Source organism: Lissotriton vulgaris, chromosome 9 (genome assembly GCF_964263255.1).
Source record: "Lissotriton vulgaris chromosome 9, aLisVul1.2, whole genome shotgun sequence".
Lineage (NCBI taxonomy): Eukaryota > Metazoa > Chordata > Amphibia > Caudata > Salamandridae > Lissotriton > Lissotriton vulgaris.
The window spans coordinates 30,312,873-30,340,191 of NC_141697.1; the positions used below are offsets into that span (position 1 = coordinate 30,312,873).

The following is a 27,319-nucleotide window of genomic DNA, read 5'->3' on the forward strand; positions in this document are numbered from 1 at the left end:
CTTCCTGCTTAGGTTCTGTGAGGCCCCAACAAACTCTTTACCTCGAAGCAAGTGTTCCATAAACCGGTCCCGTGCCACTCCGTGCCCATCATAGTCGTAGCTAGTGGCCCAGATAGTTTTGTCTTAATGAGCCAACGCACTTGAAAATTGTCGCCTAACAGCCGCCGTGGCAAAGAGCACCGGTCCGGGCATTCATTGGGGGGGAGAGAGGCTGAGAGGCACGTACGCACACACACACATGTGGCAGCTGAGTGAGCCAGGGCGCTCGCTGTATGAATTCAAGTGCGTTGCAGCAAGCCGCGCTAAAACATAAAGCACATTTTACCTGCATTACCACGCTCCAGATGTGCATTGTGACAGTAAATATTGAATAAACTTTAAAAAAGCGGGAGGTGAGCAGCGGCTGTGAAATGCGGGTTATGGCCGGGCCGGGTCGCCCGCCTCCTCAGTGGGTCCTCCAAGCCACAATAAACTACTTTAGTCACTCGACCCAGCTGCATTCAAGGCTCAGCAGCACTGTAGCATGTGCCCGAGCTCCAGCTGCGCTCGCTGTAATTCAAATCAGTATCAAGCGCCTGTGCACTGGATATAGCCATTGGACACGGCCTCTCCTGACACAGAATCAGTGTCAGTGCAAACTGCAGACAGACTAGTGACAGCAGTGCAATTGTGCAGAGTTCAACTGCTGTACTAACTTACTTTGCGGGCTGAATGATGTGCTCAATTTGGAAGAAGAACTTAGTTGAGTGATACTAACTGTGCCAGTCAGCGAGCTCCCGGCCTTCTAGATGGTACGAGCCAGCCGCTACGTCACCCGGGCAGCACGGCTGCGGTCCAGAAGAAGACTCAACATGAGGCTGACTCGTGCAGCAGTGACATTCAATTTAGCTCCAGGCTGCGCTGGACTGCAGTAGGGTGAGCCAGCAGCTGCCGTGGTCCAAGTAATTCATGAGTCCGTGCTGGGCCCTGGCCGCGCCTCATAGCACAACGCGGTTGCGAGCTCGAGAGGCCGTCTCCTGGCCGAGCTGGCTCGCAAATGTAAACTGTGCCATGCAAGGGCTTGCGTATAGGTGTGTCCTGTTGTCCTAAAATCGTGACACTTGCGCTGCCCGCCTTCACCCATGCCTCTGCGCAGCGGGCGGCAATGTGAATAACTCAGCCTGTCCCAGTGAGTGGGGATGGCAACACGTTCACGGGGGGGGGGGGGGGGAACTCATTGACTACCTGGGTTTAAGTCCCCCGCCGCTTCTTCTGACTTCCTCTTCCTCCCGGACATGGCAGCAGTGAGTGTGTCAAAGTCGCGTGGCGCCGCAGTTTTAATTTGTAACAATGTAGCGCTCTCAGCCACTCCAGAGCAGAGAGTCGAGGATCTTTAACTATTTATGAACTCACAGCCCGGCAGCTGGCAGCACGGGTCTCTCGGAGCTGCAGAGCTGGCGCGCACCGATGCACAGGCGGTGGCGTAGGGTGGCAATATGCGTGACGTTGCATTTCAGTGCGGTGATGCGGAGCACCACACTGAAATGCGTGAATGTCACACCTGATGCGTGATACTTGGCAGGACTGTTTCTGTTGCAGTCGCCTTCAGCACGGCAGCCGCTCCTGGCATATGGGGTAGCCTATTAAGGACATTACAAGTCTTGACACTCCTGGCAACAAATAACTCAGAGGTGGCACCATCTGGTATACCTGGTGACGGCAAAGCGGCGATGTGGACCTGGTGCTTCCCACATGGTACTCGCAATAAAGTTCAAGTCACAAAACGGCCCTCTCGTTGCATATGGGGGAAGCCGTATTGCTTATGCACACCGGCAATGACCCAATCGGTACACAGCCGTTTCCTCACATGTTACTCAGGGAGTATCGGTAGGGATCTCCACTAGACCTTGCTCCTTCCAACGCATTCCTCTTCCTCATAGGGTGGCACAGACTGAGTCTTTGGGCTCTGTCGTATCCTCAGCCTTATTAGGATTGGCTAGTGTGAATAATAACAGCTGTGAGCCCGTGCCTGAGGTGCATCATCAGAGCTTTGTGAATAATAACTGCGTCAGCCCCGTGTTGAGGTGCATAATTACTGCGTCAGCCCCGTGGTGAGGTGCATCATTACAGCTGCGTGAATAATAACAACAGTGAGCCCGTGCATGAAGTGCATCATCAGAGCTTTGTGAATAATAACTGCGTCAGCACCGTGCGTGAGGTGCATCATTAGAGCTGCGTGAATAATAACAGCTGTGAGCAACAGCACTCTTGCACACACTCAAACTGCTCACCAATTCAAAGTATGCTAAAAAATGTATGCAACGCATTGTCTATCATATTCTTTTTGGCAAGGCTCTATGAGAAATTATTCACATCTGTGCGGTATAGCCAAAAGGGAGAGTGAACCCCTAAATTTGAGGTCAAATTAAGCATCCGGCAAGGCTGCGTCCTTGCCCCACTTCTTTTTACCCTTTTTATAAATGAAGTAGACGCAGCACTTAAAACTGTAAAGTCGGATGCGCCCCAGGTGGACGGTCAAGATGTGCCGGTTCTGCTTTACGCAGATGATGCAGTACTTTTATCAAGGACACCAATGGGCCTACAGAGGTTAATAGATACGTTTACTGTTTTTATTAAGGGCAGAAAGTTGCAGATCAATAAAACCAAAACGTATACCATGATCTGTGGTTCGAGCACTGGGAGAACGAAATCTTTTTTTGTAGATCGACAAAAAATTTTAACAGTCGACAAGTTCTGTTACCTAGGGATAATTTTTACTGGTAATGGTATATGGTCACAAGAAGTGATGAATGTTAAATCGAAATTGGCTAAAAGTGCATACATGGTTCTCAAGTTTGCTGTTAAGTTAGGGGACCGCCGAATTCGCGACATGTTACACATTTACCAATCTAGATGTACTTCAGTAGCACTTTATGGGGCGGGGTTATGGGGCCATTACCACCATGAAGATTTACAAATAGAGGAAAACAGGTTCCTTAAAAAGTTACTCTGTCTACTTATGTCTGCTTCCTCTGATCTAATACATAGCGAAGTGGGGCTCAACTATCTGACGGATTTAATCGGGTTGAGCCCACTGCTTGTATGGAGATCTATATGGCTGAAGGAAGAAACTATATTTAATAGAAGCATTATTAACGATTGCCTTCAACTAGACAACTGTCTAAATATCCTTTGGCTTAAATATATAGTAACAACATTTAAAGATCTATATTAACATTATGGAAAACCCCAATGGAGTAATTGATATTACGAAACCAGAAATAAAAAAAACATTTTTGAGGAAGAAAAACTTTGAACGCCAAAAATTAATGGCCATTTAACAACCAGTAAGTTCTATTACTCATATCTGGAAACTGAGGGATTCCACCATTATGTAGGCCTGGTAACTAGAACATCACACCGATTTGTTCTCACTAGAATGAGATTAGGTATTGTGCATCTGGTTGCATTTCCCAGTGTAAAAATGTATAGGCTTTTTAACGCTGTTTTATATGTGCTTTTATGGTTGTTTTATTATAATCGAATAAAGCTTATTGAATTGAATAGAATTGTATGCATTATGCACAATTCATATTTGTATGTACCAAAAGCTCTAAATTGGGCACATTGCACAAAGCGAATATTACTCTTTCGTTTTGTCTAACCTTTGCTAACCTTATATTTTTGCACTTTAGTGGAAGTGGAAACATTCTCAGGCTTAAAGGCTGTGAGAAGTGTCTTAGTCACCATTAAGACAGGAAAGGAAGAAACGTACAGAGCATATTAATCAGAACTGAATGACCGTGCCACTGTAGAAAGATCTTTGTGCTTGTTTCTCAATTGTTTTAATAAAAGTCATTATTACAGTTACACACTCGAAACAAAGCCTGAATTCTACTATTTTGCCTTTGAGGAATGGGCCAAATTGAAGCAATATTCTTTTTCCAGACAAAATGATAATACAATGTCTTTTCTCACAGTTACAATTTTTGTGTGTGTTGTAAAAACATCTGCCTTCTCCTCGTTGCGTACCTTTTGCCGCAATAGCACACTGAATCGGCCTGTCAAATTAAGTCCCCATCTAATGAAAAGCATTTGTAGAAAGTACATAATTGGAATCAGCCTTACTGTTGGCAGTTGTGCAAACCACGTTCGTGCCCGCTCTCTCTTCCTTCTATTAGTATGTGTCATAATTCTGGTATTTACTGTGGAATGTGCGTGGGAATCTTAGTATTTTGTATTTGGAATGCAGTCATACAGAAATTGGAGTCAAAATAAGTGTGTAACCTAATCCCACGTGCTATGTACAACAAAGGTAAGAATAAGCGGGTTTACATTGAAAATAATCACAGCAAAGTATTAACAAGCATTGGCATAGCCAATAGGTCTTGCCTTTGGGACCTTATAAGTACTTAATTGTCAGCCCAATATCCTTGGTGCAACATCCACTGTTGCATGGCTAAACACTTATAATGTATCAAAGGCGAGACCTATTGGCTATGCCAATGCTTGTTTTTGTTGTTGTTTTACCTTGACCATGAATGTTCTGAGTGTAATGAAGAGCCAGTTGCGGATTAGTGTTGATGCTTGTAGTGATCATACTATTATTGACCAAGAAAAGCTGATGACTGTATATCATTAATTTTGATTACAGGAAACTCTGCTACTCATTGCTTTTATTTTTTTAATCAGTGCTGATGCCTTTAAATTAAATTTAATGTTGAATGTAAGTTTTTAATTGTTTCTCATTTTTGAACCAGAAGACTGCTATTTAAACTAAAACTATTACCTTGCATGCACCACAATGGTTTGGATCTATATTTTCAGGCAACTAAACTCTCAATATAATCACACTTCAGCGGACCAAAGGGCAGCTCAGAAACTTCCTTTGTTCATTTTCAGATTGGGAACGAGGGCCTTGCAGCTGACCTTACTGATGATGCCGACACTGAAGAAGCCCTGAAAGAGTTTGATTTTTTAGTGACTGCGGAAGATGGAGAAGGCGCTGGTGAAGCAAGGAGCTCAGGAGATGGGACTGAATGGGGTAAGAAGCAGGGGTGTCCTGTCCTGCAAGGTTTCTACATGCCCTTATTGCAAGTCATGTTTTTGTACATTAAATAATTACATTTGTGATTGAGCAGTAAAATGACAAAATACCGAGTTGAATGTCTGTTTCACACGTACCTGCAGAGATTATATGACTGTTACTTTTGGGACTGTAGACGTTTGTTTTTTAGGTTTCCTGACTCTCTGGGGCGTAAATATCCTCTTCACATTTAACGGTTTGTTAGTAAAGTGCTCGCATAAGCTGCTTTGGGAAAAAAGCATCCTAAGCTATTTTGTAATTGCAGTTTTACTTTTCTGACCAGGGAGGTGGGATAAACATTTATGTAAGTAAGAAAGTCACCTCTAGGGCAATCCATCCATGAGTAGAACAATCAACGAGATCAGGGTTGTGTTTTTAGAAGAAAAGAAAAACTGCACTGCAGTTGATACATGTGCTCAACGTAAAGTCAGATGTGCATTTGTGTATGGTTTTTTGACTGGTTCTGTTGAAATGTTCTGCTTCCCTGTTTTATGTCTTAAATGCATCACAAACCGGTAGTTCCCAGAAGCTGAAACAAATTGAAGTCTGAAAAAATGTGAGGTGGTTTTATCCTAGTTTTTTTCTGGATTTTTGTCATCTGTAACACTCGTTTTGAAAGTTAGATTTTTTTTAAGTCGCTTCTCCATTGAACTTTAGCATGTGGTTTGTGCAGCGATGTGCTATCTAATCGACTTGTTACATTTTGAGGATTGTTGGCTGATGCTGTAAAGTACTTAAGGTGACTATTAATATCTAGATGGTCAGTGTACATGAATTTTCATGATACTTTGTTTTGCTTGGTTGTTGAGGCTAAGATTCGTATGCATCTTAACCGTAATTGGTGTTTGTTTCTCAGTGACAGGGGTAGGCCAGTAGACCGCATGCGTGATGGGAATTTAATAGCTCACTTTGGATTAATCAGGTCATAATATTCAAATAGCTAGGTACTCTATGATGAGATTAGTTTAAAACTATCTTCACACCCTTTAGTCTGAGAGGGACACATGTGATAGTTTTATGATTCAGAATACAAGAGCATACATTGAGAGCCTAGAACTATGTAGTGAACCGTTTAGGCTTGGGTGTAAACATAGTTCTCTGCTCAATGTCCGGGCAGACTCATTTGAAGCAGAAATGTATACAAAATGACAACCCTCTATTGCTTATTTCCTAAATTAATTGGAGAAGATGTAGTAGCTTTAACGAAACGTTGATTAAAGCGAGATATGGAGGATTCTATTCCTTTCATTTACATTATTAATGACATTCTGATTAAATAATGCTAAAATATTATGGGATTGTTTCATGAATAGTCCAATTTGTACACAGCTGGTTGTCTACTCTGTAGCTCGTTTGATTGCCTTAAAACACTCCTTTACTGTGGAGGAAGATGTAAATGGGAAAGTAGGATCATGGAATTCAACGTGACAGGAACAGACTTTGTCCCTTTTGAATTCTATCAACCTATAGATATGCTTCCTTCAGTGTCTTCCTTAAAGATTTTTTCTTTTAACTTTACCAGTTTCAAAAGTATAACATTGCATCGTCAAATGTTGGTATACATTTATGGATTATAATGCCAATACTTCAGCAATTAAGTAACTCACCGGTTCCACAAAGGCGTTGGCATCAACAATTTCTCTTCCAGGGGATACTCATCACTAGTCATAAGCACTGAATTATCTCCGCCCATAAGCGGGACCCAGAACACATAGCCTAATACATATATATGTGTAAAATATTTAAAAAGAGTACATAGTACGTAATAATTATACACATATACATGTATAAACTAATAGGCCCCAAATGTCCCTAAGGCTGGACGCTCTGGGGAGCGTAGTGCAGTATAAATCATAGTTGGTGTTGCACCAAGCAGGACTGTTTAGCCAGTCCTTTAGTGTTGTAGCATTTCTGCGCCCCCATTTAATTGATATTTCTCTTTTAGCCAAAAGTAACCCTATAGCGGTAAAGTTCATAACAGCTTTAGGAATGTTTGTCACATAACCCAGCAGTGCGACCTCAGGAATTGGACTGATATCTATATCTATCATTTCCTCTAGTGTCTGGAACATTGCAACTCAGTAGGTTTTGATTTTGCCACAGTTCCAGGAGAGATTAGCAAAGTCAGCGTGCAGGGATTTACACTTTAAACAACAGTGGGGTTTGTCTGGGTTTAATCTGTGTCATCTCTGGGTTAATGTACGTTCTCCGTAGAAATTTAAAGTGAATCAGCTTAGAAATTTAAAGTGAATCAGCTTGAGACGGCTGTTCAGGGATGCCTCCTTGTTTCGACTGCAGCATACTGCCCACTGAAAGTCCAAAATGGGATGCCCTAGATCTGTCTCCCAGGAAGCCCTTAATTTGAAGTTGTTAATCGGGATTATGTCAACACATGCTCTGTACATCATGCAGATTAAGTGTTCCCTCCAGTACTATCTAAAGCAATGGATGGGGGGCACACGATTCAGGTTCCAACGGTAATACAGGGACCAATGCCCTCAATGCTGACCTTATACGACTAAGTACAAATGTGTCCATAAAGGAAGCGTCGCTAGACTTAACCCCATCCGAAACAGAGAATATTTGCCCACCAATGTATAACTCCCCAAATGTGTGTAGATCGTATTTGAAAGTGCGTTGAACAATCCTTTCTCCTTTGATGGATATCCAACGGCTGTTTGGAATCGGTAGTCCAGGAGAGTATAGTGCCGGGGAGTCCAAAACTCTTTTTTAGCTTATGCCCGGCCCAGCTAGTGGTAGAGACGGTTTGGATGTCATTCGGGTCTCGTGGGAAACCCAGAGGTAATACTATGTTAAGTGTGTCGGGTAAGACCAGGTTAGCTTCTGGGCGCACATACGGGATCCTGACATCTGGCTAATTGCAGACCCCTAGGGCACACCTTGCCCTACTTTTTTGATCTCTGATCTATAAGGCGGCAATGCTACTACCTGACGTCTATCATGGAGATAGGAAACCAGCCTGTCCCGGGGCCAGGCCTGTTACCCCAGCTTCCTCCAGTCTGCTGATTAGAATAGCGTGACTGACCGTATCAAACGCGGCCAACCTATCGAGCAGCACTAGGAAGGCTGCCCGACCAGAGTCGACTCTCGAGCGAAGATCGTCCAGGACGGTTACTAGTACGGATTCGGTACCGTGCGCTGGCCTAAAGCCGAACTGGGCCACGTCCAAACAGGTATTAGTTTCTAAGAAGCTGGACAGATGTTTGGTGACCAGCTTCTCTAAGATCTTAATGGGGAAAGGAAGCAGCGAGGTTGGCCGGTAGTTCGCCGAACATGTGGGATCTAGCTTTGCCTTCTTCAAAAGAGGAGAGACCACTGCCAGCTTCTAACATTCGGGAACCCTGGCGGTACTAAGGGACTGGCAGCAGATGGCATAGAGAGGAGGAAAGAGTTCCTCTTGAAACACCTTCCAGAATCTATGAGGCAGCTGGTCCAAGGGAGAGCCCGAGGACACGCCATTAGCCAAGAGGAAAAAGTCCTCCAAGGAGGGAGGAGGAAAGCTGTCCAGTCGTGCCTGTATCCACGGGCCCCAGAGATGATCGAAAATGCTGAATTCAGCCGAGACTGAGGGGTAGCAGTGGCCGGGTCACCGAGATTGCTCAGAATAGTGGCAATCTTGTCCTCAAAGGCTATTGCCAAAGAATCACATAAAGATTGAGAGGCCGGGATGGTATTAGTGGCACAGGCAGGATGGGAGAGATCCATAACGATTTTAAACAAGGTCTGAGACTTATTCACTGCCTGTATCAGCGTCTCCTCGAGAAACTTGGCTTTTGCGCACTTAATTTGCGGTTTATAGTCCAGCAGTGTCTGTTTAAAGAAATCTCTATCTGGCTCCAAGTACTGTTTTCCCCAGGCCCTTTCCGCCTGCTTACACCGAAGTTTCAACTGGAGGAGATCTTTTGAATTCCAAGGCATGGCAAGTTTAGACCTATCCCTTGCCTTCTGCCAGGGGGCTGCTTTGTCCAGAGATTCTGTAATTTGCTGGCTGAGGCACGCATAACATCTGCAAATACCAGATCCAAGGCATGACCCTTTAGGTGAGTCTGGGAGAGCACCAGCTGCTGTAGATGAATATTACCGCACACCTGGGTCAGATCTCTATAAGCTGAATCCAAGGGCCCATTTGGCCACAAATTGAAGTCTCCTAGCACTCAAAACCTGGCGTGAGTGTTAGCAAGATCGTAGATAAGATCTACCAGTTCAGGTAGAGCTGTCGGTGTTGGCAGGGGGTCTTTAACACAGCAACCCAGAGTGCAGAGCCCCTCCCTGAGCTTTTAAGGAAAAGCCCATCAGCTCAAAGCCCCGAACTTCCTTTATATCCAGAAGAGAAAAATTCAGTGTGTCCCTAAAAATGAGACCTAAGGCCCCCCCCCCCTCCCCCCACCCCCCACCCTCCTCTATTCCCTACACGAGGATTATGCCTGATTTTATAGCCCGGAGGACAGGCAAGGCACAGTTCCACCACACTATCAGCTCTAGTCCATGTCTCAGTCAGGAATAGGATGTCTAACTCATGTGATTCAATAAGGAGAACAATTTCCACATGATGCTTACTGAGAGATCTGACATTAAGCAAGCCGCAGGACAGTGTCTCCAAACGGCTAGCGGTGATATTTGAGCAACCGCTCGGGTTGGAGCGCTGATCAAACCGGGTAAGCTCATCTCTAGGATATACTAAACGGGGACAGGCGGAAGAGGCAGTATTACCGGCGCCGGTCGCGACCTGTGCGCGAACGGGCGCAAACGGGCTTACCTATGGCGCACCTCCGGCGCGTCCGCTGCGCGCCCACGCTGCGCGCCTGAGAGGTAAGCATCTTAAATAACCGTAAGTGCGGGAGTCCTACGAGGAAAACTTCTAGCCCCACAACAAAGATGGCGCCCGTAAATCAGCACCCAACCTAGTTTCCCCCCCTAAGATGGCGGCCTGAATCGCCGCGACGCGGTGAGCAGCGGGACCTAGATCTCCCTAAATCCCGCAAAATGCGGGGTGAGGAACAATTATGGTGCGAGGTCAGGAACTAAAGCTCAATATCGCCCCCAAAGTAGCAGAGGTAAGAGGCAGCGCTTGTATGCAAGAAGCAGCAGCACGATCATGCAGGAATTAAAATAATTAAAATCTTAGCAGTAGCAAGGATCTAGATCGCCCTAAATCCCGCAAAATGCGGGGTGAGGAACAATTATGGTGTGAGTCTCAATTATAGTTTGTCGATTCTCCTAGAGTGAACTGAGAGAACAGCCAAAATATAGCAAAAGTTTTTTTTTTAAATGTTGTAATGTAAAAAAGTGCTGTGTAAAAAGAAAAAAACCATAACAATGTGCTCAGATTACCATCTTCCCAGCTTTCAGGAACAAGCAGAGTTGTATCAAAAAACCTTCCTTTTTTATCACAGTTTGTGCATTGTTTTAAAAGATAGCCTTTATTAGGTCTCACCTACGCAGCACGCATGCGCTGCATAGGAGGAGACCTTAAGGAATCTAGTCTGTTTTTCGGCCAAAAACATGCATGCATTGCTTTCAATGGCAACCCGTGCACTTTTGGCGATTCCCTGGCGGGAACGAGCTTTGAAACCATCTGTTTGTAATTAACTTTTAAAGAAATAGTGCCCTTGCTCGCTCCTGCAAGGGAAACGCTGTGTGTGCTCTCGGCCGCGCTCCCCTCCCACTTGCTCATTACTTTAGTGCTGGCAGCCCTGTATGTTGCTTCTGTCGCTGCCTCGTGCTCACACATCATCTGCCGGGGAACGAGCTCCGCTGCTGCTCCATCGTTGCTGATATGCCTTCATACGCTTAACTCGTTAAAGCGTTATTCACAAGAAGGACTTGTGCTTTGTTTTATTAATTGTTTTGCGTTTCTTGGCTAAAACTGTTTTTTTATCGCCATGATTTATTTTGCTGCATGGTAACTGACATCTCAGATTAATTTGTCGTTATGGTTCTCTAAGTCGGCTCCAGTGCATCACATTAGCTGACTGCACCGCGCAATTCAATATGCCCTGCACCAGGCACTAGTCTCGAGGTTCCCTTGGGGACAATAAGAGCTGCGAAGCCATCAAGATGCTTCAGACTGCCTGTGACGTAGGCTCTGGAGCACGCCATGTGTCGACCCCAACCGCGCACGCCCGGCAGGGTTTCAAGCCCTTTTCCTCACAAAGAAGACAGCGGTGGAATGCGAGCAGATAGAGGGGTTTTGTTCTTTAAAAATCGCAGATTTATTTATGGGAAAACCCTAATCTGTCTCTTCCTGTGATGTTAAAGCATTGCTAGTGCGCAACAGGGTCGGACTGGCCTATAGGCAGTCTGGCAGTGCCAGAGAGGCTGGTCTGGAACTCCGGTGTGTGGGTCAGTGTTTTGACAGTTTGACTATTTTATGTTGTGGTGGGTCTGTTTTTACTGTTGAATTCCATTATTAGCACATACATCCATTTTGTGCAGCAAACCCAGATCCATGCAGTCTGTTCAAATACCTAAACAACATGTCCTTACAAATTCAAAACCGTCCTGATTGCAAGTGTGGGCCCCTCATTTAGCCACCAGATGTACTAATGGGCCACTTTTATTTTGGTGCCTGGCTTATTTATCCTCCCAACCCTGGATAGGCTATTCCTTTTTCTAAAAGCACATCAAAACGAGGTTCCCTGGGCAAAGTTCCCCTTGCTATTAACATTTTGTGCCAATGCTAAACAGCCCCTAAATTAGATTGTCAATGTGCCCTGACCAAATCTTCCGGGTAGTCATCTCGGCACATCCAAAAATTCTCCATCTGTTTAAATCCTTCTGCGCTTTTTTCAGCGGGTGTTGCTTGCGCGTGCCACTCTCACGAGCTCTGTGCGCTCGATTGTGATTGCCAGTGGCTCTGTATTCAATAATGCAGGGCAATACCAAAGGGGATGATGGACGGAGTGCTTGAGCAAATCAAACAATCACCCCCAGTCACAGATCTGGGTTTAATCCATCATCATTCTTTAGCTCACTCCACCATCCCAGTACATGGCCATATGCAAATCAGTCTGACCCTGTGCCTCATGTGAACAGTCTAGCCCGAACTGCCAAGTCATGTCTTCCCTGGACCGGAAACAAGCATCCTGGGACCGGTTTCGGATTCATAATCCTCATCAGCCAGGCTATCTTGAATCCAGTGGTAGAGTGAACAAAGGACCCACGTCTGGGCATACCCTGCCAACTCAGGGCGAATAAAGCAATACCAAAGGGGAGGATGGACGGAGTGCTTGAGCAAATCACTCACCCCAGTCAACTGATCCATCATCATTCTTTAGCTCACTCCAACACCCCAGTTCAGACATGGCCATATGCAAATCAGTCTAACCCTGTGCCTCATGGGAACAGTCCAGCCCGAACTGCCAAGCCATGGCTTCCCTGGACCGGAAACAAGCATCCTGGGACCGGTTTTGGATTCATAATCTTCATTAGCCAGGCTATCTTGAATCCAGTGGTAGAGTGAGCAAGGGACCCACTCAGGGCGAACAAAGCAATACCAAAGGGGATGATGGACCTAAATTAATTCCTTTTGTTGTTGAATTAATCCCTTTGTTGTTGAATATCTGGTGGAGCAATGTCTTTGACACAGCATTTCGGTGGATGACGGCAAAATGTTTTCTAATTACCTGGTTATCATTATGACTCAATTTCAATATTTCTGTGCAGTCGAGAACAGCGACCACGTGTACGTGGCAGACAAATTCTGCAGTGGATACTTTAGATACTTTAGGATATACGTTTCCGAAAACACGGTTATGGCTTCTGTTTCTAGTTATAAAATTTATGAGTACAATATGTGGAAGAAATAAAAGTTATAACGTGGTAGAATCTGTCCTTACAAATAGGATTATTAGCGGTACCATGAGGGATATCATTCAGCCTTAAACCTGGAAAAGGCGAGAATTTAATAGGGAGACCAGGGCTGGTTTGAAGCAGGCCTCCCTCATTTCACTAGGACTCTTTCACCCCCCCCCCCCCCCATTTCAGTAGGACTCCAATCTCCCCCCACTGGAGTGTTGGCATCCCGAAAGAGCAAGGTTTGTTGGCAGTAAACTGTAAAGCAACACTCAGTTCTTCAAAAGAACGCTGGTGTTAAGTGTGCACTGTGAGGACTAGATTAGAAGGCATCACCGATCATTCTGCAGTGTGCACTAAGAAAGGTAAACTGTATTTTATCCAATTAAGTACAGTTTACTACATTGTGGAAGTCCATACGTTGCTCTCCTTTAAAATACCAATCAGGATCTCATTGATAAGCACTGCACTGGTCCCCAATACTGCTGTGGAGCAACTTTCCGTTTTGCTCGCAGGCCACCAAACTTTTGGCGCTAATTTATTTCATGGGACATCACACATTACTGCTACAAATTGTGCCCTATGAACAGAAAGGAAAACATTACAAAATGGCACAAATCATTTACTTGGTTGAGTAAATGCCGCCTTTCTACTGTAACAAAATACCATAAACAATACATGTATTTCTCTAAAATCCATTCCTATTTCTTGTCTCATGTTATGTTTTATGTTAGCAAGAACAGAACATAGTCCAATATTTTATTATAGTGTATATGATAACCATTAAGTCATCAACTTAAAAATAAGTCTTACAATAGGTAAGATAAAAAGCATTGGCCTAGCCAATAGGTCTCGCATTTGGGACCTTATAAGTGTTTAGCCATGCAACAGTTGATGTTGTTGCACCAAGGATAGTGTGATGCATAACTAAATACTTATAAGGTCCCAAAAGCGAGACCTATTGGCTATGCCAATGCTTGTTTCTTATTTTTGAGATTTGAGCCGACTTGCAGTTTGTAATGGAAAACGGCGTGAAACCCATTGGTGACACTGGAAAGCTATTAAGAAAGTAAGTGATGAACTAAAAGAAATATGAAGAGTTGGAAAAAAGTCATTTGTAATAGCGTTTTCATTTGTAGCTTTTTTTTTTATTTCAAAAACGTTTATTGAATAAGTCTTGAATACAGCACACAACTGACACACAGCCGCAGCCGATCACATAAACTATAAAACCATGACATTTTGGTCTCTATTGCAAGCAGTGGGACTGATTACATCGCCCATCATGTAAGTTAATAACAGTAAGATGCGGTAACCAGCAGTAGAGAAGCTCTGCGGGTGCCAGATCCACAACTCCCTGGCACCTAGCTGCAGTCACCGTGGGAGTATGCCTGTCTTGGGGAGGGTGTCCTGTGTGATCAAGGGCAGGGCCCCGGGTCTCAAGTCCAGTCAGTTCAGTCCGCTCGGTGGGGGGTGAAGGGGTGGGGTGGGGGTTGCATCTCGAGGGGCCTCCGGGTGTGTCAGCAGGTATGTGCGCAGGGGATCCCAGATGCCTTTTCGGTCTGGAGGCAGTGGATAGTAATTCTGCGTATGTTAATGTTTGTTCCTGCCAAGTTAGGAGGTCTGTAAACCAATCTTTAAATTTAGGGTCTCGCCTTTTCCAGCATTGAATCTTTCATAGATCCACATGCTTGTATCTTCCCCGTCGTCATGGTGGGAGTCTCATGGTTAGTTAAATGCACAGCAGTAAAATATAAAACTGCCTAGTTCTCTTCCAGGGGATCCTCATCAATAGTCATAAGCATTAGAATATTCCCGCCCATGTGCGGGATCCCGGAAACACTATATTATATGTGCCCCACATATATATACATATATATATATAAATCCTATATATATAAAAAACATGCAATAGCAGCCAAATAACATCAGAGCTGAAATATGCTGTGAAGAATTTCCACCATACATGAATAATAAGCATTAGAAACATGAGAAACAACACCAAAGATTGTTTAGAAATTGATTTAATGCTCAGAAAGCAGTAGAAATTCTCCTAACTCACTGGAAGCATAGGAAGCTCACAGGCTGCATTGCAAACACACAGTCTAAAAAGACTGAAAAGCTAACCTGCAGCTGAATAGCAATAAACTGACACCGTGCCTTTAAGGCACTCATGACCCCCTGTATCCCATCATTCCCCAGGGGTGACAGTTAGGTCAGTTGTTCTTTCCGGCTCCTTCAGGAAGGATCCTGGTTACACAGCTCCACTAATTTCTGTTTTCTGACAGAAAATTACTTCACTTTGAACAACTTTTTCACTTACTTTGACATTTGTAACCTAGTCAAGTAAGGAACTACCTTTTTCAGTCAGTTTACTGGGCTTTTTCAGTGGAAAATGTCTTCACTTTTTGATAAGTGTCCTTCTTGTGGTAACAAGAAAGCAAAATCAGACAACCACGATGTTTGTATCCTGTGTCTGCCTGAAGAACATGATCCAGGCACCTGTCCTCACTGCGAGCACCTGTCAGGAAGAACTCTCAAAGACAGGGAGAGAATTTGCATCTATGGCCTGGCTCATACGTCATCCAGAGGAAGGTCTCCGGGGAAGAAGGGTTCCAAGAAGACTAAAACACCTTCAAAACACAGGTCTTCCATCCCTTCAGCCTCAGCGTCAGGCTTGGCGCTGAGGAAAGAACCACCGGTGGATCGTTTGGCATCAAAAAGGCCGTCGACGGCGGGCTCGCCGCCGAAAAGAAGAACAGGTACGTCGACGACGTTGAAGGAACCAATTCCGTCGTCGAGATCCCCTCCGCCGTCGTCAACCGGGCGACGATCGGCGTCGAGAGATGTTACTCCGCCACCGTCAATCGGGCGACGGTCGGCGTCGAGATCAAAGGCCCCTCCACCGTCGTCAACCAGGCGACGATCGGCGTCGAGGGAGGTTACTCTTCTGCCGTCGTCATCCAGGCGACGACCGGCATCGAGAAGTGTGACCCCTCCGCCGTCGTCAAAGAAGCGGCGTTCGGCATCGAGGACCAAGACCCCTTCGCCGTCAACAGTAACTTGTCGATCGGCGTCGAGGACGCAGTCTCTGTCAGTGCCTCGTCGACGTTCGGCGTCGAGGGTGCCCAATACCCCTCCGCCGTCGTCGCACAGGCACTCGCCGTCGAGACAGAGAACTCCGTCGACGGCCGGTCATCGCCTTTCGACGTCGAGGCAGAGAGCCCCGTCGACGAATCGACATTGTCGTTCGACGTCGAGAGAGAAGCCTCCGTCGACGACTGGACATCGTCGTTCGATGTCGAGAGAGAGAGCTCCGTCGACAGCCGGGTATCGCCGTTCGACGTCGAGGCAGAGAGCTCCGTCGACAGTCGGTCATCGCCGTTCGACGTCGAGACAGAGGACTCAGTCGACGGCTGCTCGACGTCGAGAGACCATAGATCCTCACCTGGACATTCGAGGTCGAGATTATTTGACCCGCCAACTCCTCGAAGGCGTTCGGCGGCGAGGGAAGAACGCTCGACGTCGAGGCATTCAGATGCGATCATAGTAACGGAGTCTGCTTCCCGTCATACCTCTTCACGGTCCTCTGGCTCCTCAACTGAACCTTCAAGGTCCAGAAGTCCTGTGCACACTCCTGAGAGTCGGCCAGATCCTTCGGCCGAGCAAGTCAGACTGTCACCTAGATGATACAAGTCTTTGGACCATTGGCGAAATTCTGGGGCTACAAAACGTATGTAAGAATATGCCAGCCCACAACACAGGTCTCCTCTTCAGAATCTGGTAGAGGAGATGGACAAGCGTAGTCCTCCCAGGCGCAAATCACCTGTGAGAACACCAACCAGATCTCCCAGAAGATACCGATCTCCCAGAAGAAGACCTCAGTCAGAAGATCGGATCAGGTCTCGCTCTCCTAGGCGGGAGGAGCGTTCAAAAAGATCGCGGGAGTGGAGACACAGTGCTCACCGTAGACGTCGACGAACTCCGTCTACTTCATCTTCCTCTTCTACCAAGTCGTCCAAGAGAGACTACTCCCCTACGTTGACGGACAGTCCTACGTCTAAATCCTCCCCAGTGGATGACATTGGCACGTATCTGGATGTCCTGCAAAGAGGAGCACTAAAACTGAACATTGAAATGTCTGTCCCTCAAGTAACAACAACAGTCATTTTTGAGACTTTACACAAGAAAGCCATCTCCCGTCCTCTGCTACCTTTAGTCCCGGGGATTATGGATCCTGTCAAAGAGGTTTTCCTAACTCCAGCGGCTATCAGAGCGGTGCCAGCCCTCATTCAGAAGAAATACAAACCGGCATCTCCTGACCCGGTTTTTATAAAATCTGACCCTCCAGCAGACTCTGTATTTTGTGGCAGCGGCGAGGAAGACGCACGCAGTCGCTGGTTCCTCTTCAGTCCCACCAGACAAGGACAGCAAATCGCAAGACTCCTGGGGTCGCAAGGTTTGCAACTCAGCTGCATCCACACTTAAGGTTTCTAGTGCGGCTGCGCTTCTGGGTCGATACGACATATCCTTATGGGACTCTATGGAAAGATTCAAATCCAAACTGCCAAAGGAAGACCAGCAGGATTTTGAAGAGACTGTTACAGAAGGGTGTCTGGTGACGAATCAGGTGATAAGCACGGCTGCGGATGGTGCAGTGCTTGCGGCGCATTCCTATTCACATGGGGTTTGTGCCAGAAGGTCGGCCTGGTTGCGCCTTACAGGTCTGAAGCCGGATGCTCAGCATCGCATCCTTAATCTCCCCTTTTCAGGTTCCGCTCTCTTCGGGGAACATGCTGACGAAGAGATGACCCGAATGAAGACGGAACTAGATACGGTGAAAGCGGTGGGCTTGGACAAGAAAAAAGAATTCAAGCGCCGCTTCAAGACCAACAGGGGTAGAGGGGCTCAACAGAGGGTTCAAACCCCTCAGTGGTCCCAAAGTAAGAACCAGGGGAAACCCCAGTTTCGAGGCAAGCCCAGCAGAGGTAGAGGAGGTCACCAACAATCCTCTAGCACCACAAGAGGAGGAAAGGCCTGAGCAGTGGCTTCCTCTGGCGCTGTTACCCACTCCAGTGGGAGGAAGTGCTTCACAACATCTGGCAGAGTGGGTCAGCATCACAAAGGATCAGTGGGTGCTGAATATACTGCGCAATGGATACAAGCTACGTTTCCGTGTGCCTCCGAAGACCATTCCTCCAAAGAGCTCTTGCCCTCACCAGCTAAGCTTGCTCCGAAGAGAGGTGAAAGTCCTACTGCAAAAAAGAGCGATAGAGGAGGTTCCTCCCACTCTAAGAGGAAAGGGAGTTTCCTCCAGATACTTCCTTGTCCCCAAAAAAGATCGGAAGGACAAGTTCAGACCAATACTCGATCTACGACTATTAAACAAAGTCATTGTCAAAGAAAAGTTCTGCATGTTAGCGCTTCACCAAATATGTCCACATCTTCAAGCCGGAGATTGGATGTGTTCGGTGGATCTGCAAGATGCGTACTTTCACATCCCAATTGCTCAACAACATCGCAAATACTTGAGGTTTGTCGTAGGGAACAAGCACTACCAGTACAAGGTGTTACCCTTCGGTCTCAAGTCCGCACCACGAGTCTTCAACAAATGCATGGCAGTGGTGGCGGCTTTTCTTCACAAAAAGGGACTCTTCATTTACCCATACCTGGACGACTGGCTCCTAAAAGGCCCATCTCCGGTACAGGTAACGCACGATCTACAACTGTGCCTGCACCAACTACACAGGCTCGGCCTCCATGTGAACCTGGAGAAGTCAGTCCAGAGGCCTACACAGTCCATCCACTCCCTAGGCTCCGTTCTGGACACAAGCTTGGGAAAAGCGTTTCCTTCGGAGGAGAGACTTTTTTCCATGAGTCAGAAATGTGGGATTCTGCTAGAGTCTCGGCTTCCAACAGCCCGACAAGTAGCATCCCTGCTGGGTTCCATGGCGTCCTGCATTTTTCTCATCCCAAACGCCAGGCTGAGAATGCGTCCTCTACTACAGGCTCTGGAGGACCAGTGGGACCAAGCAACAGGACGCTGGGAAGATCGTATCACTCTTTCCCAGGCAACGAAAGATGCCATCAAAAGGTGGGCTCGGAGAAAGAATGCACTTTTGGTGGTACCGTTTCACCAGCCCGTTCCTTCCCAGTCTATAGTGACGGATGCCTCCCTGCAAGGCTGGGGAGCACACATGGGTCCGCGTCAAATTCAAGGCCAGTGGTCAGCGCAGGAGCAGACATACCACATCAACATGCTGGAACTCAGAGCGGTATTCTTGGCTCTCAAAGCTTTCTTTCCAGCGATCGAATCCAACTCAGTCCTAGTTCAGACGGACAATACGACCACCATGTTCTATCTGAACAAACAAGGGGGCACAAGATCTCGCCCACTCTCTCAAGAGGCTCAGACAATCTGGCATTGGCTTCTCTCTCGAGACCTCACAGTGGTGGCAGTGCACCTTCCGGGCGAGTTGAACGTAAAAGCAGACGCACTCAGCAGGCACTTCGAAGATCCGCCAGACTGGGTGCTAAACGACGAAGTAGTAGAAGAGCTTTTTCGTTGCTGGGGTCGTCCATCCATAGACTTGTTTGCAGACGACGAAAACGCCAAATGCCACGCCTTCGCGTCCAGGTTCCACCGGCCAGGAACGCAGGGGAATGCTGTACTGATGGATTGGTCAGGGACATTCGCATACACGTTTCCTCCCCCGGCTCTGATTCCGAGAGTAGTTTCCAAGCTCCTCAGGTCGAACATGGAAATGATCCTGATAGCTCCGGATTGGCCGCAGCAGTAGTGGTACCCGGACCTTCTACATCTGTCTGTGTGTCCACACAAACGACTCCCTTGCAGGCCGGACCTGTTGAGCAAGATGAACGGGAGGATAATGCATCCCAACCTCCCATCATTGAACCTAACAGCATGGCTCCTGAGGTCCTGCAATATGGGCATTTGAACTTGCCTCCCGAATGCATGAACATTTTAAAGGAGGCTAAGAGACCTTCCACGAGAGCGTCCTATGCGTTCAAGTGGAAAAGGTTTTACTTGTGGTGTAGGGATCATCACTTAAATCCGACTAAAGGGCAGGAGGACGTCATCTTGCCATACCTCCTTTCCCTAGTAACTTCTGGTTTGAAGTACACTTCTATTAGAGTGCATTTGTCAGCCATTGTAGCATACAGAAAATCACCTGATCAGATTTCTTTCTTTCAGGTTCCAGTGGTTAAGGACTTCATCCAGGGGTTGAAAAAAAGTGTATCCCCCTGTGCGAAATCCTTCTCCTCCATGGGAATTAAACCTGGTTCTATCCAGGTTAATGTCACCTCCTTTCGAGCCCATCCACAAGGCCTCCTTGCAACATCTCTCTTGGAAGGCAGCCTTTTTGGTGGCGATTACCTCTACGCGCAGAGTAAGCGAGATACAAGCGCTCTGTGCGAAGGAACCATATACTGTTTTCCACCACAACAGAGTAGTCCTAAGGGCTCATCCATCTTTCTTGCCTAAAGTCATTTCTGATTTTCATATAAATCAGTCCATTTCCCTCCCTTTGTTTTTTCCAAATCCTACGACCCCAGCCGAGCGGTCACTTCACTCCTTAGATCTTAAGAGAGTGCTCAAGTTTTATTTGGAAAAGACTAAAGGGATTAGGAAAACGAATCAACTGTTTGCGAACTACGGTTCAATGAGGACAGGTTTTCCAGCGGCCAAGAGGTCCATCTCCAGATGGATGGTCTCTTGCATTAAATTGGCCTATCAGCTTGCAGGCAAGCCTTTGTTGGTGTCACCCAAAGCGCATTCCACTAGAGGGAAAGCCGCTACAGGAGCTTTCTTGCATGACATTCCAATGTCGGAAATATGCAAGGCTGCAACCTGGAGATCGGTTCATACCTTTACGAGGCATTACTGTCTCGAATCTGATTCCAGGGCCGATACTCAAGTAGGGCAAGCCTCCTTGAGGAATCTGTTTGGGTAGTCTATAGTCTACTCAGACTTGTTGATGAGATTACTGTTTTATCATTCCTTTGCCCGCAGGGAAGAGGAGAGGCTCGCTATTCTATTCTAATGCTTATGACTAGTGATGAGGATCCCCTGGAAGAGAAGGATTAGTTACTTACCTGTAATCCTAGTTCTCTTCCAGGGGTATCCTCATCAAAGTCATAAGCAACCCTCCCGCCTCCCCGGGCAAAGGATACTCTTTAAAAAGGAGATATTGTTAACCTATTTGTTACTGGGTTTGTTTTTCAGTCTCCGAAAAGAACAACTGACCTAACTGTCACCCCTCGGGCATGATGGGATACAGGGGGTCATGAGTGCCTTAAAGGCACGGTGTCAGTTTATTGCTATTCAGCTGCAGGTTAGCTTTTCAGTCTTTTTAGACTGTGTTTGCAATGCAGCCTGGGAGCTTCCTATGCTTCCAGTGAGTTATGAGAATTTCTACTGCTTTCTGAGCATTAAAACATTTTCTAAACAATCTTTGGTGTTGTTTCTCATGTTTCTAATGCTTATTATTCATGTATGGTGGAAATTCTTCACAGCATATTTCAGCTCTGATGGTATTTGGCTGCTATTGCATGATATATATATATATATCTCTCTCACATACAATATAGTGTTTCCGGGATCCCGCACATGGGCGGGAATATTCTAATGCTCATGACTTTGATGAGGATACCCCTGGAAGAGAACTAGGATTACAGGTAAGTAACTAATCGTTATCCAGTATTTTGGGTGTCTTTTCATAGATTCACATGCCTGAATCATTCCCCGTCGTCGAGACGGGAGTCTCCGGTACATAGAAAAGTAATGTCCTAAAGACATACATAGAGAATAGTAGGCCTAAAAGGCCTCACCTTAGTAACATATCCATGTCCTTTTGTAAAATGGACCAAACTCTAGATAAGAGCCAATCAGCCATCACCTCCCTCTAGAACCTTCCTGGCAGGAGCCTCAGTCCCTCATATTTTCTACCGCACGTTGTGCTAAGGGAGTCTCCTCTGAGCTCTGCTCATATTCTGTGTTTTTTCACTTCATTAAATAACTTAGTTGTCAAGGATTCTTTTCTACTTTGGATTATCTTTAAATACATTCTTTTCAAGAAGGTCTGGTAAGGAAAGACTGCAAGGTATGTCGTACTTTCTCAAGTAAGTTTTTTGAGAGGTCGTGAAGGGCGACTTTTAATATGGTGTCAAACACTAAGACCAGAAAGGAGGTTTTTTATTTTCTCCAGTGAAAGTGATGAGGCGTTGACCTCAACATCTAGAAGATCTCAAAAGAGAATAAAATCTCCTCAAACTCATTCCTCAGGGGAACGTCCTGAGAAGTCCCTCAAAAAGACCACTCATGGGTCTTCTGGGCGCAGTTCTTCAAAATCTCCTCACTCTGTGGAAAAGGAGAGTAAAGGACTTGCTTTTGGAGAAAAAATGATGTAAAAAAGACGACTCCGGAGCCGTCAAAATCACCTCCTCTGGTCATAGGATCCTTCAGGAAGGCTTCTTCTATACCTCCTGAGGTAAAGTCTAAGAAGCCAACATCGTCAACAGAAGACGAAGAAACCATCATCTTTGCCTATTACAGCCTCTTCGTCTACGATGGCCTCGTCTACAATGGCTCGTCTACGACGGCTCGTCGACGACTGCGTCCATGACGACGGCGGCGGCGACGACGGCCTCGTCTTACTGCTAGTCTACGATGGCCTGTTTACGGCTTCTACGATGGCCTCGTCTACGATTGCCTCGTCTACGATGGCCTCATCTACAATGGACTCATCTACGATGGCTTGTCTACGATGGCTTGTCTACGTTGGCTTGTCTACGATGGCTCGCCTACGACGGCTTGTATACGACGACTTGTCTACGACTGCTAGTCGACGACGGCCTCTTCTATGACTGCTCGTCTACTATGGCCTCGTCTACAATGGCCTCGTCTACGATGGCCTGTCATGATGGCTCGTCTATGACTGTTTGTCTTCGACGGCCTGTCTACGGCGTCTACGATGGCCTAGTCTACGATGGCCTGGTCTACGATGGCCTCATCTACGAGGGCTCGTCTTCGATGGCTCGTCTACGACGGCATCGTCATCGACGGCCTCGTCTATGACTGCTCGTCTACGATGGCCTCGTCTACCTACGATGGCCTCGTCTACCTACGATGGCCTCGTCTACCATGGCCTCGTCTACCATGGCTCGTCTACCCATGGCCTCGTCTACCCATGGCCTCGTCTACCCATGGCCTCGTCTACCCATGGCCTCGTCTACCCATGGCCTCGTCTACCCATGGCCTCGTCTACCCATGGCCTCGTCTACCTTTGGCCTCGTCTACCCATGGCCTCGTCTACCCATGGCCTCGTCTACCCATGGCCTCGTCTACTCATGGCCTCGTCTACCCATGGCCTCGTCTACCCATGGCCTCGTCTACCCATGGCCTCGTCTACCCATGGCCTCGTCTACCCATGGCCTCGTCTACCCATGGCCTCGTCTACGATGGCCTCATCTATGACTGCTTGTCTACGATTGCATAGTGTATGACGGCGATCTCGTCGACGGGCTCGTCCACGAGAGAAATTCCGACAATTCTGGAATCTCTTATAATGTGGTAGAGAGGGCTGCTCAATGTTTTAAGATCTCAATGGTCTCTCGAGATCAGGTCTGCTTCTTGTATGACTTCAAAGAACCTCTCAAGAAGGCAGTAAGGTCAATACAGATTATCGATTACCTATAGTCAGAAGGGGTGAAGGTCATGCAGAACCCCTCCTATGTATCACCAATGATCCCTCAGTTGGATAAGCAGTATAGGGCGCCAGATACAGCACCGGCGTGTGTAACAGGAATCCTAAGCCCCTTTGTCGCTTCCTCCTGATAAGGAGGGAAGAAGAGTGGACAACATTGGGAACAGGTTTTCCTCAGTGTCGGCAATGACCGTAAAGGCCGCGAACGCCCTAGCGCTCTTGGGACGCTATAATAGACAATTGTGGGCACACATAGCCCCATACCTGTCGGAATTGCCAGATTCATCCAAAGAGGAAGTAAAGAGGATTCTGCTAGATGGTGAAGCATCGGCGTCAGAAACTATAGACTGTGCATTAAATATCGCTATGACAGGGTTCCGCCAGTTGGCTGGAGCAGCAGTCTTGCGGCTCCAAGGATGGCTAAAGGCAACCTCTTTCCGTCCTGAGGTGCAAACAAAGATTTTGGACATGCCATATGATAGCCAGTTACTATTTGGCACAAAAAAATTGACAAAGCAGACATTGTCTCGTCTACCCATGGCCTCGTCTACCTATGGCCTCGTCTACCTTTGGCCTCGTCTACCTATGGCCTCGTCTACCTTTGGCCTCGTCTACCCATGGCCTCGTCTACCCATGGCCTCGTCTACCCATGGCCTCGTCTACCCATGGCCTCGTCTACCCATGGCCTCGTCTACCCATGGCCTCGTCTACCCATGGCCTCGTCTACCCATGGCCTCGTCTACCCATGGCCTCGTCTACCCATGGCCTCGTCTACCCATGGCCTCGTCTACCCATGGCCTCGTCTACCCATGGCCTCGTCTACCCATGGCCTCGTCTACCCATGGCCTCGTCCACGATGGCCTCATCTATGACTGCTTGTCTACGATTGCATAGTGTATGACGGCGATCTCGTCGACGGGCTCGTCGACGAGAGAAATTCCGACAATTCTGGAATCTCTTATAATGTGGTAGAGAGGGCTGCTCAATGTTTTAAGATCTCAATGGTCTCTCGAGATCAGGTCTGCTTCTTGTATGACTTCAAAGAACCTCTCAAGAAGGCAGTAAGGTCAATACAGATTATCGATTACCTATAGTCAGAAGGGGTGAAGGTCATGCAGAACCCCTCCTATGTATCACCAGTGATCCCTCAGTTGGATAAGCAGTATAGGGCGCCAGATACAGCACCGGCGTGTGTAACAGGAATCCTAAGCCCCTTTGTCGCTTCCTCCTGATAAGGAGGGAAGAAGAGTGGACAACATTGGGAACAGGTTTTCCTCAATGTCGGCAATGACCGTAAAGGCCGCGAACGCCCTAGCGCTCTTGGGACGCTATAATAGACAATTGTGGGCACACATAGCCCCATACCTGTCGGAATTGCCAGATTCATCCAAAGAGGAAGTAAAGAGGATTCTGCTAGATGGTGAAGCATCGGCGTCAAACTATAGACTGTGCGATAAATATCGCTATGACAGGGTTCCGCCAGTTGGCTGGAGCAGCAGTCTTGCGGCTCCAAGGATGGCTAAAGGCAACCTCTTTCCGTCCTGAGGTGCAAACAAAGATTTTGGACATGCCATATGATAGCCAGTTACTATTTGGCACAAAAAAATTGACGAAGCAGACATTGCGAGATCTTTGGGCACTCTTCAGTATAAGAACCAGTCCTTCAGTAGAAATAGAGGAAGAGAACAGTCTTCCTACAGAGGAAATTATCAATACAAGTCTTCCTGCTCTTCAGGCCAGAGTAGACCGCAATACCAACAGCATCAACAACAGCAAAACAAGCAATCCTCTTTTGGGAAGTCGTCCTTTCAAGGTAAAGGACAGCGGAAATAACTAAAATCTACGGCTGCTTCTACGAGAGATCTCGATTATGCTGCAAAAAGGAGCAATAGAGAGAGTACCTCCATCTCAGAAGGGAAAAGGGTTTTATTCCCGCTTCTTTTTGATCCAGAAAACAAAAACAACAAAAAAGACAAGAAGTGGAAACCAATCTTGGACCTCAGGGCCCTCAACAAATTCCTAAGAAGCAGTCGTTTCGCATGGTAACGATCCAGGAGGTCTTGCAACTACTGTAAGAGCAGGATTTTAAGTCGTCCCTAGACCTACAGTACGCTTACTTCCATATCCCAATTCACAGGAATCACAAAATGTTACTTGCGATTTGCAGTAGCGGGCAGACTCTTGCAATTTCGCGTTCTGCCCTTTGGGCTCAAGTCTGCACTGTGCATATTCACGAAATGTCGTACCCAGGTGGCGGCATATCTCAGACAGTGCCATCACCAAGTCTTTCCGTCTCTGAATGACTGGCTGGTCAAGGTTCCATCCTTAGAAGACGCGTCCAGGTCTTCCAATGCCTGTTTAAAGCTTTTCGATTGCTTGGGTCTCACCCTCAATCAGGAAAAATCGGTGCATCAGTTTCCTAGGTGTAACCCTGGACACACGGTCAGCAAAAGCTTTCCCATCCAGAGAGAGGATGAACAAGCTCCTTGCACTAGCTGCTATAGTAGCCTCGAAGAAAGTCTTGACAGTCCGCCTCTTCAAATCCCTCCTGGGGATGATGTCATCTGGTATTCTCCTGATTCTTCACTGTCGACTACGAATGAGACCTCTACAGGAGGCGCTCTCGAAGCAGTGGGTCTAATGCACAGGGTAATTCGAAGACCACATAAAAGTGAATCCTCAGAGGGTCGGAGCCCTGCAATGGTGGATGTCATCTCAAAACCTGTCTCAAGGCTTGTCATTCCTGCTTCTGACTGCTCCTCATGTTGTCACAACAGGCGCCTCTTTGGAAGGCTGGGGAGCTTTTCTGCAAGAGCTACAGATAAGCGGGGAGTGGTCTCCTATGGAGAAGAAACTACATATCAATCTGCTCGAACTGCGGGCAGTCTTCCAGGCCCTTCAAGCTTTTATGCCAAGAATCAAACATTCCCTGGTGCTCGTCCGGACAGACAACACCACGACTATGCACTACCTCAACAAACAGGGAGGGACACGCTCGCTGACGCTCTCTCGCGAGTCTAAAAAAAAATAATAATCTGGAATTGACTCATACTCCACAATGTAACCCTAATAGCGGAATATGTCCAAGGCACGGCCGATGCGTTGGGCAGGCAGAAAACATTGTCACACGAGTGGGAGCTAGATCAACAAATTATCGACTAGATCTACTCCATATGGGGCACGCCGCAAATCAATCAATTAGCGACGAGAATGAACGCCAAATGCCCACACTTCGCAAGTTAGCATCCCCAGTCAGGGTCTCTAGGGAAGGCATTTTCCATCGCATGGCACAACGTCTTTGCGTACGCCTTTCCGCCATTCCCGAAGCTTCCCAGAGTCCTCAGGAAAATTTAGGTGGAGCCTTGTACTCTAATTTTAATAGCCCCAACTTGGCCGGGGCAACATTGATTCACAGAGCTCCACCGTCTATCCCTGGAGCCGCCGATCCACCTGCGGCAGTATCCATCTCTGCTCACAATGAACAACAATCCAGTTCAACATCCGGATCTGAAGTCTCTCAGGTTAGCTGCTCCTGAGTTCCGAGAGTTCCACAATCTGAATATTCCACAAGACTGTAGAGACATTCTTGCCAGAGCAAGGGCGGATAGCACGACCAAAACGTATTCCCTGAAATGGAAGCTCTTTTGTGTTTGGTGTGCAGATCAAGGCATTTGGCCTTTCTCCTCCTCACCAGAGCAAATCTTACCTTATC

General features: G+C 46.9%; 1 protein-coding gene across 3 annotated transcripts in view; it reads left to right on the plus strand.

Annotated features, from left to right (window-relative positions):
• Positions 1–27,319, plus strand: part of STRN3 (striatin 3) — a 1,097,014-nt gene that overhangs the window by 522,146 nt on the left and 547,549 nt on the right. For all 3 annotated transcript variants that reach the window (XM_086936977.1, XM_086936979.1, XM_086936980.1), the window contains exon 7: positions 4,882–5,023. In XM_086936977.1, the coding sequence (XP_086793103.1) occupies positions 4,882–5,023 (142 nt within the window). The remainder of the gene's footprint in view (positions 1–4,881; positions 5,024–27,319) is intronic.